The sequence below is a fragment of the Pituophis catenifer genome, unplaced genomic scaffold, assembly GCF_029215685.1.
Source record: "Pituophis catenifer annectens isolate HBS135680 unplaced genomic scaffold, rPitCat1.0.hap2 SCAF_15, whole genome shotgun sequence".
Lineage (NCBI taxonomy): Eukaryota > Metazoa > Chordata > Lepidosauria > Squamata > Colubridae > Pituophis > Pituophis catenifer.
In genome coordinates, this window is record NW_027256895.1 from 19076551 (window position 1) to 19090690 (window position 14140).

Here is a 14140-nt window from a genome sequence, read left to right on the forward strand (position 1 = left end):
TTACTTTGAGTTTCAATTTCATTCTTTCCTTTTGCCCCCAAAAGGACCAGGGGTTCTGTCTCAACTAGGGTTAACATGATCATTGATATGGGATTCCCCATTTCTTTTTGCTTCCCAGCCATGTCAGGAAAGTAAACACCATGTAGGATATGACCACGTTTAATGTGAGAGTGCAGTGAAAAGCATAAAGTATCTGGGGTCCTTTTCCAATGAAAGAGACATAAGTCCAACCTCAAATTAAAACCCATTGACTCTTATCTTGGGCCAAATTGCCCTGACAGCAACAAGATCACATTCTTGTTCATAGATAGCATGAAATATTTTTTTTTAGTACTTTTGAACCCCACCTTTGTTACTGACTTCTTGTCCCTGACACACCAATTGTCTTCGTTTGGATGGCTTATAGACCTGCTTCCATTAGGAAGGCTAAAAAGAAATGTCATGATTTAATTGCATTACAAATACAATACTCAAAGTGCTTAAAGACCTCTCAAAAGAATAAATAAAGGTGAGTGGGATCCTATAACATGATGGGCCAATTTCCCTTTAGCTCTTTGGAAAAATCATGTTTTAATGTCCTCCCTAATAGGTCAAAATCAGATAGTTCTATTGTTCCAGAGTATTAAAACTTTACAGCTATAGAACTAGCATTTGTTCATTTGAATTTTTCTTCTTTTTCTCTTTTACAGTTTTCAGTAATGAGCTCTTATGTTTCCTAGCCCATTAATATCATCATTCTACTTAATCCACAAAGTCTCTGAGGAGTTTCAACAAACATTCCTTTCCCCTATAATTAATGTGGCTTCTTCTCAACTCTTTTAGGAATTCTCAGGCACAGCACAAAAAAGTAGCTCAAGCTTGAAAGGGTCTGTTAATTACAGGACTAGAATATAATATTTATGCAGGCTATTCTAATTAAACTCCCCCCCTTATGTTTCATTCTTGCAGATGGAACTGGTTCATATGTAGGGAGAAATGTTTTCTTGAAGAAGATGGAATTTTTCAGGGTGGTGATGGCAATATTGTCAATGTCACTGTCAGGAATTACATGCATTATTTTGCGTACTAAAGCATGTTCTGTGGGGAAAACTCCTCTCATTCAGCACAAGTATTTTCTGCCAGGAGATTTCATAATAGCTGGGATAATATCTCAGTTCTACCTGCCATCTGATCGAGTGGATTTCAGAAGACATCCATCTGAAGAACTGGTTGATGAGCTCGTGTAAAGATCTCTCTTCTTAAGTGTAGCATATCTTTAGCCGTATATCTTTCTCTAATAAATAGGTTGCCCAGATTTAATTAGTTATTGTTATTCTTTGTGTCACAGATTCTTTGCTCTATCACTTGCCTTTTAGTTCCTTCATTCTGAAATCAGTATAGATTGATCAGACTGATATTTCTTACCTGGCAAATAAATACACAAACATACTTGTGATGACTGTCACACTTCTGTTTTTATTCAAAATCCATATTGAAATTTTCTTGTTTTGTTACTGTTCAATGATTCATTAGTGCTGTGCTATCAAATCACTATTTGTAGCTAAATCTATGTCAATCGTTTTATTTTTTCACTTAATATTAGGGAACAATTGTGCTGTGTAGCGCTTGGCATTATTTGTTGAGCAGGCATGGAACCCAGATAAAGAAACATCAGTAACTTTTATTGGGATGAGGAAGTCCACTGAAGGTCTATCACGATCCTAGAAAAACAAAAGTTATTTATAAGATTTGTCCTCACAGTTTAGTTGAAACACATATTTCATGCCTGCACCCACCATAAAACAAACCCAGAATAAGATAAAACTACAAGACTAGAAATTACATAATATGCAATAAGAATTACATATAGGTTGTCAGCGTCTCACCACTGGCATAGAGAGGAGAGAGATAAGCCCTGAACTTTTGCCTGCTAAATCCCTTTGAAGCCCGGCCGTCGTGGAAATGAGGAGGGGGGAGACATTCCTGTGAAATGACGAGACAAGAAGTCAGTGGAGTGACTTGGAAGATAGCCAATGAGAAGCAGATAATTGGGGATCGGAAAGAGAGGGATTGGGGGGCAAAAGGTCAGCCTTGTCCGTCTGTCAGACTTCGATGCTATCTCATAATAGATGAATTTCCAAACTGCAGTGAGACGCTGACATAGGTTTTAATATGATTATTTTCCTTCAAGCAAGCTGTTTTCTAGTGAAAATTGTTTTATAGTGAATTAAAGAATCATAACAACCTGCCTAAATCCACTCAATGTATTTTTCATTGCAGATTTTTCCTGCAGAACTACCAACATATCCTTGCCTTGGTTTTTGCTGTCAAGGAGATCAATGAAAATAATCATATATTACCCAACATGAGTCTGGGTACTGATATCTCTAATAGTTATTTCATGGCGAGTTGGACCTACTTGGCTTCAATGGAGCTTCTCTCAACACGGGGCAGATTCATCCCCAACTATAAGTGTGATGCCAAGGACTGGGCACTATCTGTCATTGCAGGACCTAACTCTCACATCTGTCCCTACATGGCCAACATCTTGAATGTCTACAAGATGCCCCAGGTGAGATTTCTGTTTTTCTTAGACTAAATATATATTGTAAGAATAACCTTGAAAGGCAGGAGGAACAACTGCAGTCCTATAAAGAAAGTCTGATATAGGAAATTTGAGCCTAAACGAGAAGTATTATTTGAGAAAGCATCTCTGAATTGACCCCCTCCCCATTATCTGGAAAGTTAAAGCACCGGAGGGAAAAGTGTTTTCAGACTTGCAAGATTAATGTCAACCCTTCCAAATTGTCTAGGGTAGAAAACCAAAATCATGCATATTATTTTACTTATTTATTTATTTTATTTGTTTGTCAAACATGTACAAGGTAGCAGGAATAAGTATGAACATGAGCATGAAAAAAAGGAAGTAAATACAGTTAAATGGGGACAGTAAGAGAGGGACGGTAGGCACGCTAATGCACTTATGCATGCCCCCTTTATGGACCTTTTACAGACCTAATAATACTTTTATTGTAAGGTTACAGTAAGAGATCTTAAACTATCTCCTTTTTTTTTCTTTTACAAATTTATGTTTATAAAAATACAACAAATACTGTAAACTAACTTTTCTTTTTATTATTTTTTTGTGGTTTGGAAATAAAGTGACAATCCAAAGAATGAGGAAACAGCAAACCATGTGTTTGCAGAAGAGATGAATAATTTTAGACACTGTGCTTGGTGGATTCCACAATCTGAATTCAAATCAATTAGTGTACTAGGTTTTCTTGACTTATTTACAAACACGATGAATAGAAGCACCAATACACTTTCATCAATACATTTTCCCACCATGTTTTAGTAATAATATTAAGGAGTCATGAACCTGATTAAGTAATGGAATAGTTATCATGATTTTTATATTTTTTCCTTCCTTCCTTCCTTCCTTCCTTCCTTCCTTCCTTCCTTCCTTCCTTCCTTCCTTCCTTCCTTCCTTCCATGAATATTGTTCATGGTAATTTAAATCATTAAAAAAATGAAATGATGTAAAAATGAATGAAAACTACACATAAAATTAATAAAAACACTCTATGCATGAGTTAAAGTGAATTCCCTTATATCACACTCAAACACATCCTGTTTTATATACCCTGAAAAGCATGAGGGTATTTAAGAAAAAGATCATAACTAAAAGAGAAATAGCTGATTTATTACAATGCATATTACATATTCTTGCTGATATTTACTAATATTTGATAAACACAGAATCTTCTAATATTAGACAAATTTCTCCTCCTCCTAAAATCAGAATAATCAATTGATTAATAATTCTTAAGTAGGCATACTCAGTTCCACTAGCTAGAATGTGTTAGGAGGTTTTCTATGGCAAATTGAATATGGTAGGACTGTAGATGTTTGAGACCCAAAATTATTGACTTATGTCTCTTTAAACAAAAGACGGTACTTCTGCTTCCCTCCAATTAACTTTCCAAAGATTTAGCAATACTTGCTTTTCAGATCACACAATATTGGTTGCTCAGGAGCTGGATGTCGAACCCCAGTTTGGGGTTCGCCATACCTTGGGGGTGTAGACGGATGGCTGAGCGAAGTGAGTAGCAAGCAAAGCTTTAGCAGCGGTTGCTACCTCTGGCTGCGCCGACCATCTCTTTGTTGGGTGCCCGGGCTGCTTCTGGTTGCACCGACCACCTGCTCATCAGGTGGCCAGGAGGCCACATCCCACCCGCTCACTAGCTGACCTTGCTGGCGATTGGCGACGACTGCTGCCCTGGCTGACAGAGGATCTGGATGCCACTCCTTGGGCGCTATGTGCAGATGTCACCCAGCGTTTCCAGGGACCTCAGATGTTTGCCGGATGGTGGGCACAAGGCAGGGGCATGTCCAGCCAGCTGGAGATCGTGGACCCTTGCCGATAAAGCACACTGGGAGGTGGACACTCCCAGCACTGACTTTCTGATAGACTCCTTTGATTCCCAGTCACATTTGACTGAGTGGCAGGAGAGACATATGACAGATGATGAGGAAGGGGAGTGGAGCTATATCCAAACATTTTGTGCCATGCCCTGGCTTACCCTCAGCTAAACTGTTTATTCTACATGTCTACCACCTCCATGGGGTTCCACCGTGGATCATCTTGGACTGGGGGGGTGTAGTATACCGCAAAGTTTTGGCAGGAGTTTGTTCACCTGATTGGTTCCTCCCAAGGCCTTAGCTCAGCATTCCACCAAGCACAAATGATGTGGAAGAAAGAGCAAATGCCATGGTGGAACAGTATCTTAGGTGTTACATCACCTATCAGCAAACTGGGCAAAATCCTGTGATTTGTGGAGGTTGCATATAATAATGCATTACACAACAGTACCAGTTTTACCCCCTTCTGGGTAGTTAATAGGGTGGACTTCATGCCCATTCCTGAGTAACCCAAGCACCCTCCTGCCCCTAGTAGTTCAAAGGAGCAGATGGGGATGATAAAAGGATAGGGTTGCCAGGTCTGCTTCCAAAAAATAGCGGACAAGTGGGGGGGGATGTTAAGTAGTAAAAAAATAAAAAAAATTACAATTAAATTATATATTTTCTTACAAACATTTTAACACGTATTAAAATAATCACTTCAAAACTTTACTTAAAATTCAAAACATCAAATATACTATAATAATATGTAAAATATTAAATTACATTTTACTTTGCTGTCGTGTGTATTTTTTATTTGACTGCGCAGCTTTGATCAATTCTTTGTGTTTAAGGAATAAATCTTTAATTTCAGTACAACGTTGAGAAATATTAAAAAATATACAAAGTTCACTTCGAACTGATGGTACAAGCAGTCGGTTACGTTCGTCAGTCCAGAAATTTTCCCATGACGCTGAAAATTTGTTCAACATTTGCATTTGATACCGGAATTGATGCACAATACTGGAACAGTTTCAGTAAACTCGGAGCTGGCTCTTTCATTCTAACTTATGAAAAAAAAAGACAAAACGCGATTCTCCTATCCTTATTCTCTTAGACTGTACAGCTTTAGATTATGTACCATTTCATCATAAAGCTTTTGAATTAAAAAAATGTCCACTGTTTTGTGAAAAAAAATAGTGAACATAATGTGAAAAAAGTGGACTGTCTGCTCAAATAGTGGACACCTGGCAACTCTATAAAAGGAGTATGGAGAACTGTGAAAGTGGTGCTAAAGAAAGTGGCTGAGATCCATTAGGCTCAGGCCAACAAAAAATGGGCTCCCACAAGCCGTTCCAGGTGGGAGGCTGGGTATAATCTCTCAAAGAAATATCTAAGATTAAAAGTACCTTGCAAGAAACTGGGCCCAAAATATCTGGGCCATTTTCCAATTGTTAGGGTGATCAATCCAGTTACCGTAGAACTGAAACTTCCCTGGCTATTAAGCTGGGTTCACCCAATGTTCCACAGCAGCCTGCTAAAGCCAGTGGAAGAGTCCACTGCCAGGTCTTATGGCGGGGCACTGTTACAAAATTGACTGGGCATTGGATTCCTGACTCATAGGAGCAAGCTACAATACCTGGTACAGTGGAAAGGATATCCCTCCACAGACACTTCATGGGTGGTGGACAAAGGGAGCCACACAACTTCTTAGGAGGTTCCACCAATGGTATCCCCACAAACCTGGATGGGGGAAATTGCTGGTCCTGCATGCCAGGTTGCCGTATCTAATGCCTGTGTTTACTATCTTCCAGGTGCATCTCTGGTAGAGTGTAGCCACCTGTCGAACCCAGTCCTCCATACCTGGCAGGTGGGTGGATGGCTGAGTGAAGCGAGCAGCAAGCAAGGCTATGGCAGCAGCAGCTACTTCCAGCTGTGCTGACCATCTGTTCATCATGTGTCCGGGCTGCTTCTGGTTGCACTGACAACTTGCTTGTCGGGCGGCCGGGAGGCCATGTCCCACCCGTTCACCAGATGAGCTTGCTGGTGATCAGTGACGAGTGTTGCTGCAGCCAAAAGAGGATCCAGGTGCCATTCCTCGGGCGCCCTGTGCAGATGTCACCTAGCACTTCCAGGGATCTCTGACATTTGCCAAATAGTGGCTACAGGGCAGGGGCATGTCCAGCCAGCTGGAGGGCATGGACCCTTGCTGATAAAGCAAGCTGGGAGGCAGATGCTCCCAGCACTGACTTTCCAACAGACGCATTCGACTCGCATTCACTGAGTACCGAGGCTCCGGCCTGATTTAAGGGGTTTTTTTTGCTTGATGGTTCCAGAGCATTCTTGCTTCAGTTCTACCCAGGTCTGGCCTTGGACTTTTGAAACTGGATATTTTTTATCCTTTTGGAAAGTAAGGAGCGAAAGTACTTGACTTGTAGCATACTTGCTTCTGGAATTCAGATAAAACATAATGGAAAGGAAGATATGTTACCAAAATATGAAATAACTAAAATGAAAAGGAGAAAACTAATTCCCTATGCCCTTCCAGTACTTGTTGGGTTGAAACCTATATCCATGGTTTGCAGGCATATTGGTATATATCAATATAAGGCATATTGGTATATATCAATACTAGTTTGATTTAGTTAAATAAAAGACCAAAGGTTAAATTTACAATTGTGCAAAATGTGAAAGAATGAGGTAGAGTTGTGACTCCGAACCCCGAGCCTGTCTTATCAGAGGGAGAAGACTTCAAAAGTGAAGGAGAGGAGTTGGCAAGGTCTCCCTCTCTAGGACCCTCCTCTCTGGCAATGCCTCAGGTGTCCTCCAAAGGCCAAGAGATAGGCCAGAAGCCAGGCACTTCCGAGCAGCTGCAGTTAGACAGTGACGAAGATGAGTCTTGGCTGGATCCCCGACAGCGTCAGAAAGATAAGCGCATGCAGCAGAGAAAGAGGCATGCCAGAGATTAAGCTGAGTCACTGGACCACACCCCACAGGTGATAAAAGGGGGTGTGGTGGCTATTCAGGCCTTGTGATGGACAAAACTGAAAAGCTAGCAAGTCATACTGCGTTTCTGGAACTTCGTCAAATGCCCTCCTTGGATTTATTAGGGGCTGGACTTGACAATTCTTTGGCTTTGTGGACTTATTTTGGTGTATCGGGAGAGGAGAAAATCCTCCCTTTGTGAGTAAAGTCTTTGGCAGGCAGCTACTGGGTTACTGCCAATTCTGTTATCTCCAAGGAATTCCTGACTGCTGGTTTTATTAACTCCTGGCTGACTGTTTGTGTGCATGTGTGAGACGGGGACAGAACAGATAGCCTGGCAATATCAAATAATACTATGATATTATTGCCATTCTTTAACTTGGACTACAGATTGGATTATATCAACTACTAGTAGCTGGATACCCATGCTTTGCTATGAAACTATGTGATCGGGCTTGATAAATTGACACTTAAAGCTTGAAAATTTATGTAGAATGTGTAACTCCTTAACATTAGAGTGTGTTAATAAAAGGCAACTGACAGTTGGAACAGAATTCTTTTCAGGTGGGGAGGGGGAGTGGAATGTCTAAACTCCCAGCCTGCAGGCCGGATGAGTCACGAACTGGCCATGCCCACACCCAGTTTAGCAAAGGGGTAACATCAAAGCGTGTTGATATAAAGCAACTTGCAGTTGGAACAGAGTTCTTTTCAGGTGGGGAGGGGGAGTAGAGCATCTAACTCCTTAGCATCAGACCATGTTAATATAAGAAATATATTATAAATATATACTAATGATCTGATGGTCATTTCGAAAAAGCCTTTCTTAGCAAGCACCTAGAAGCCAAGAAGAACTTATGTGCCAAGTTTCAAGTTTGTAGGCTTTACAGTTCTGGAGATTTCATGATGAGTGAGTGGTATTTGGCTTTTATAAATATAGATGAGGATGCCCATTCATTTGGTTGTCACAGAAACCAAACAGGGCAGGTACAGACTTCAATGGATAGTTAGAACTGCAGAAAAAACCAATTGCAACCATCCTGTGTTCCATTGAGGACCTGTATACTGCACAGATCAGGAGGATGGACTGAGAAAATATCTACAGACCCCTCACATTCTGGACGTAAACTATTTCAACTTCTATCCTCAGGACACTGCTACAGGACACTGCCTGCCAAAACAATCAGACACAAAGATAGCCTTTTCCCTATCATCACTCTGCTAAACACCTAATGCCCACAGCACTGTTTATGTGTAAAGATATTTACCCATGTAGTAGGGCTGTATTGCTATTATCTTTCTCATCTTTCTCATCCTCTTATCTTTCCTACTACCTTCTTCTATTGGTATCTTATGATTTATCATTTGTTTATATCTTATGATTGTATCTTATGATCTATGACTTTGTTGTTTGTATGTACACTGAGAGCTTGTGCATCGGACACAAATTCCTTCTGTGTTCAATCACACTTGGCCAATAAAGAATAAAGATTATGAGATAAGACCTCTGCAAAGCTAGAGGAGGGTTATGGTGCATATCGAAGCAAAACCATGTTCTTACATTGCTCATCCTTTCTTATCTTCATACCATCATGACTTCATTGATCCCATTTTCTTTCCATTTCCTATGAGGAAAAGACTAGGGAAATGTGGGGATGGGTTTCCTTCCTTAATCAGGACCAATCATATTTAATCCTTAAAATTTGTGGTCCATTTTCCATATTTCATATCAAATTCTGAATTTATTTCTGAACATGATTACACTTACATTAATATTTGTAACAAAGACAGTAAATTAAGGACAGAAATAACAACAACGACAATGACAATGACAACGATGACAACAACAACAACAACAATAATAATAAATATTTCATGTTGGGAAACGATGGTCATTTTTTCTTCTATATCTAGCTCACCTCATTTCTGAGGGCTCCAAATTTGTGTTTCTAGTACAATAATTTCTGAAATTGTTTCTGAACATGATTACACTTATATTAATATTTGTAACAAAGACTGTAAATTAAGCACATATTTTTTTTAAAAAAAATATTTCAAGTTGGGAAACCAGGGTCCTTTTTTCTCCTATGTCTAGCTCACATACGGATCTTCCCCATTGATAGATGGCAAGATACAAGGTGTTTTCTCTCATCGTTTTTTCCCAAATGTTGACCAACAGATCATGGGTATTCTCCAGTTGCTATTGTATTTTAGGTGGATATGGATTGGACTGATTTCCCAACCTGATAGGAGTGGAGAGAGATTCATACAAAATGCTATTCCTTTCTATTCCAAGAAAGGTATCTGCTTTGACTTCATGGAAGAGATGGCCAAGGAAACATTTGCTGATGATATTGCAGGAGCATTTCAAGACTTTGGTAAAATGTACACTATTATCATGAAGAGCACTGCCAATGTCATTATCCTCTATTGTGAAAACCAGGTCACTGTCATTTTTAGAATGTTGCCCTATTATACAGAATTGGAAGAGATGCCCATCGAGAGAAAAGATAAAGTTTGGATAATGCCAGCCCAGATGGAGTTTACATCCCTTCCCTTTCAAAAAACCAGGGGTATGGAAGTGTTCCATGGTGTTATAACTTTTGCAATTTCTTCCAAGGAGATTTCTGGATTCGATAAATTCCTTCAGATGATAAAGCCAACTTCAGTAGAGGAAGACCATTTAATGAGAGTGTTTTGGGAACAGGCTTTTGAATGTTCTTTTCCTAAAGATAATTTAGATGAAGACACTGGAACGATGTGCACTGGAGAAGAGAAGTTAGAGAATTTACCTAGGTCTGTGTTTGACACCATCCTGACTGGGCAGAGTTACAGCATCTATAATGCAGTCTATGGTGTGGCACATGCTTTACAAGCCATGCTTTCCCCCAAGTCCAAACACAGAGCAAGGACAGAAGTTGGGAGAGAAACATTGTTGACTCAAAAAGTATGGCAGGTAAAAAAAAAAATGAACGAACATCTCCCACTGCTCTTCTGTCTGATGCAATGAACTGTTATGTAACACAGTCAATGAAAACAGTGAAGTGTTCTCATTGACTGCATTGGGGATAATTTTCAGTCTCCTGCCAAAACATTTTCCCTATCATTTAGTGACTTAGAAAAACTTTTGTGATTGTGAGTAGATGAAGATGCTACAATAGGAAAGAAACGTTGAGATGCAGCAGTACTGGCATGATTGGCAGAAGTTCAAAATGCCTGTGGCAGAGAAGAAATATGAATGGGGTGGAGGAACAATAATTATATTAATGAAGCACATCCTATGAAATCAATATCCCAAACTGAATACTATCTATCTATCTATCTATCTATCTATCTATCTATCTATCTATCTATCTATCTATCTATCTACCTACCTACCTACCTACCTACCTACCTACCTACCTACCTTTCTTTTTCTTTTTTCTGTTTATTACTTTTTCCATTAATTGTCATTCTTTGCTTCTGTTTAGCTCCATCACTATTTGAGAACCATCTCATTTAATAACACTGCAGGAGAGAAAATTTCTTTTAATGAAAATGGGGATCTAGAGACTGGATTTGACATTATCAATTGGGTCACATTCCCAAACGAGACATTTGCTAAAGTCAAAGTTGGAAAAATTGACCCACCTGCTTCTCCAGATAAGCAGTTTACCATTTTTGCACAAGACATCATTTGGCCTGCCATGTTTAACCAGGTATTTCCTGCTCAGATTTCAACCTGTGGACAAATAGTCCTCGACTTACAATCACAATTGAGCCCAAAATTTCTGTGGTTAGGTGAGACATTTGTTAAGTGACTTTTGCCCCATTTTATGACCTTCCTTGCCAGAGTCATTAAGTGTATCACAGCAATTGATAAACTAGAAACTTGGTTGTTAAGTGAATCTGGCTTCCCCATTGACTTTGCTTGTCAAAAGATTGCAAAAGGTGATCACATGACCTTGGGACACAGCAATGGTCATAAGTACAAACCAGTTGCCAAGCATCTACATTTTTATCACATGGTCATGGGATGCTACAAACGTTATAACTGAAAAATGGTCATAAGTCTCTTTTTCAGTGCCAATGTAACTTTGAATGGCCATTAAATGAACCGTTGTAAATTGAGGACTATTTGTACATTGTTTCCCTTCCATTCTTGCTTTTGACATTATAAATTTGAATTGATCTTGTCCTTCACGTTGTCTGGTTGAAAACTGCAAAGATGAAGGAACAATGGGGTAGGTAGCATTCAGGAGTAGAATGATGAAATGATGCTTTAAAACAAAATGAATCAATCAAGGAATAATGAAATGCTGAATACAAAAATCAAAACTGTACTGGTTGCATGGTTGGATGTTTGGTTGGGTGGGTGGGAGGATGGATGTTGTAGTAACAAGTTATAGTAAATGTTGCTTTCATTTCTTGATAGGTTCAACCTCTTTCTTTGTGCAATGACAGTTGCTGTCCAGGCTACAGGAAGATGAAAATAGAAGGGAAGCCATTTTGCTGTTACAATTGCCTTCCATGTGCAAAAGGGAAAATTTCAAACCAGATGGGTAAGAGTTGTCTTGTGCAAGACTAAGTTATTCAGTCTTCTTAACTGTGATTCAAAATCCTAATATTTAAAACCTCCTGGAACTGACTAATCTGGTGACGAAGTCAATAATATTGCTACATAAATACTAAAAGTGAAAAGATATTTCACAGCATCTAAAAATAAATATCCAATTTGATTTGTTCTAATTTTTTCTCCAAATTATGACTTCTGATTAATGCTTATTTTGTAAGATGACAGATCTTCCGTTGATGTCTGTGTGTAAAAGTGGAAAAAGATAAAACTGGTATCCATTTGCTGGTTTTAGGAGCTTAATTCCTAAAATAAAATACCATGAAATATATATTTCTCCCCTCCTCCAAAAACTAAACATGTTTTTTCACTTTGTTTAGGAAATACCTTAATGATAAAAATATTGTTTTTCAATTCATTATTAGATTTTACAATAAGAGAGTCCGTACAACCAACCAGAAATAAATTTCAGAAGATCTGGCATATTTACAAAAAGGCACTAAATATAAGCAGCCATTACTTAATAAAATGAATCCATGTACTAAGAAAGTATATCTGGAGTGAAGGAGAAAAAGGGCTTTCTCTATGATGGCCTCCTCCCCTTGAAAGATAATCCACACAGAAATGAGACTGGCCTCCAGTTTGACACTCATTTGAAAGGCCCTAAAAACATGGTTCTGCCAACAGACCTGGGGAACCCAGACTAGGATGGAGCCCTTCAAGAGGCTCATTTGAAGTGTGTTGTTGCCGAGGTATGTGGGTTACTGTTTTTAATTCATTCATATTGGACTTTTTATTGTCTTTAAGTTGCCCAGAGTCACTGAGAATGAATGGGCAGCCATATAAATTTTAAATAAATAAATAAACCCTGTTAATTAATTCTCAATCCCACTATCTGAGTATTTTGGGAAATTGGCCATGATGTTTTCTTTTTCCAGATGCAGTTGATTGCTTCCAATGTCCAGAAGATCGATATCCAAACAAGGCTCAAACTCTTTGCATTCTAAAAGAAATAACATTCTTGTCTTACAATGAGCCACTGGGACTCATCTTGACCACTGTTAGTCTTTTCTTTTCTGTCATCACCATTGCGGTGCTGGGAATCTTCATTAAAAAGCAGGACACTCCCATTGTCAAAGCCAACAACAGGAACCTCACTTATACCCTTCTCATTGCCCTTCTCCTCTCCTTCCTTTGTGTTTTCCTCTTCATTGGGCAACCTGACCAAGCGAAATGTTTCATGCGACAAACTGCTTTTGGTATCATTTTCTCCATAGCCCTTTCTTGTATTTTGGGTAAAACAACCATCGTTGTTTTTGCTTTCATGGCCACAAAGCCAGGCTCAAAAATGCAGAAATGGGTGGGGAGAAGGATGGCTCTTTCTATTGTCCTTTCTTGCTCCTTGAGTCAACTCTTGATCTGTTTAGTGTGGCTGGCAATTTCTCCCCCATTCCCAGATTCTGACATGCACGCCATGGCTGAAGAAATTGTCCTGGAATGTAATGAAGGTTCAGCCACAATGTTTTACCTTGTCCTTAGCTTTATGGGGTTCTTAGCTTCTATTAGCTTCACAGTGGCCTTTTTTGCCAGGAAGTTACCTGACAGCTTTAATGAAGCCAAATTTATCACCTTTAGCATGTTGGTCTTCTGTAGTGTCTGGATATCATTTGTTCCAACCTACTTGAGTACGAAGGGCAAATATATGGTGGCTGTGGAGATTTTCTCCATTTTGGCTTCTGCAGCTGGATTACTGGGCTGCATATTTTCCCCCAAATGTTACATCATTATTTTGAGACCTGATTTAAACACAAAGGGACATTTAATAAAGAAATAAATTTGAATATGGAGTTTAATCTGCTCATTATTCATTTTGAGTTTCTCCCTATTAGAGCACAACTTTCAGGTATTGTTACATGCTCGAGCTTGTTGAATCTCAAATCTGTACAATAAATGTAAACATATGTACACCATCTTTTATCAAATATATCTGACACATAGTAAGGAGGAGAATTCCCGTCTCATGTTAGGAAATGCCTAACATGTTCTATCAAGTGACACTAACTCTCATTCCCTTGAAGACAATTGCTACTAAGAGGGGCAGATAAAGTTTTCCATAAGTAACGTGATTGGTTTAAGATCTTTATGCTGACAGAAATCCTAAAAATCTTGATTACCTACAGCATTACATTTTAAAGAGCCAAAACTCACAATTTCTTTTCCTTT

General features: G+C 39.0%; 1 protein-coding gene across 1 annotated transcript; it reads left to right on the plus strand.

Moving 5' to 3' along the window:
- Positions 1-1028: 1028 nt before the first annotated feature.
- Positions 1029-13751, plus strand: LOC139324528 (vomeronasal type-2 receptor 26-like). Its single transcript, XM_070954240.1, has 6 exons — positions 1029-1222; positions 2260-2551; positions 9461-10321; positions 10836-11063; positions 11780-11906; positions 12856-13751. The coding sequence occupies exons 1-6, from the start codon at positions 1029-1031 to the stop codon at positions 13749-13751; spliced, it is 2598 nt and encodes an 865-aa protein (XP_070810341.1).
- Positions 13752-14140: the final 389 nt, after the last annotated feature.

What these genes read in the sequence shown, in the direction of transcription:
- LOC139324528 (XM_070954240.1), top strand. Translation starts at nt 1,029, where the DNA reads ATGTCACTGTCAGGAATTACATGCATTATTTTGCGTACTAAAGCATGT. An exon ending in GAACTGGTTGATGAGCTCGT is followed by an intron (nt 1,223 to 2,259) that starts GTAAAGATCTCT and finishes TTTTCATTGCAG; the next exon opens with ATTTTTCCTGCAGAACTACC. An exon ending in TGACTCAAAAAGTATGGCAG is followed by an intron (nt 10,322 to 10,835) that starts GTAAAAAAAAAA and finishes GCTTCTGTTTAG; the next exon opens with CTCCATCACTATTTGAGAAC.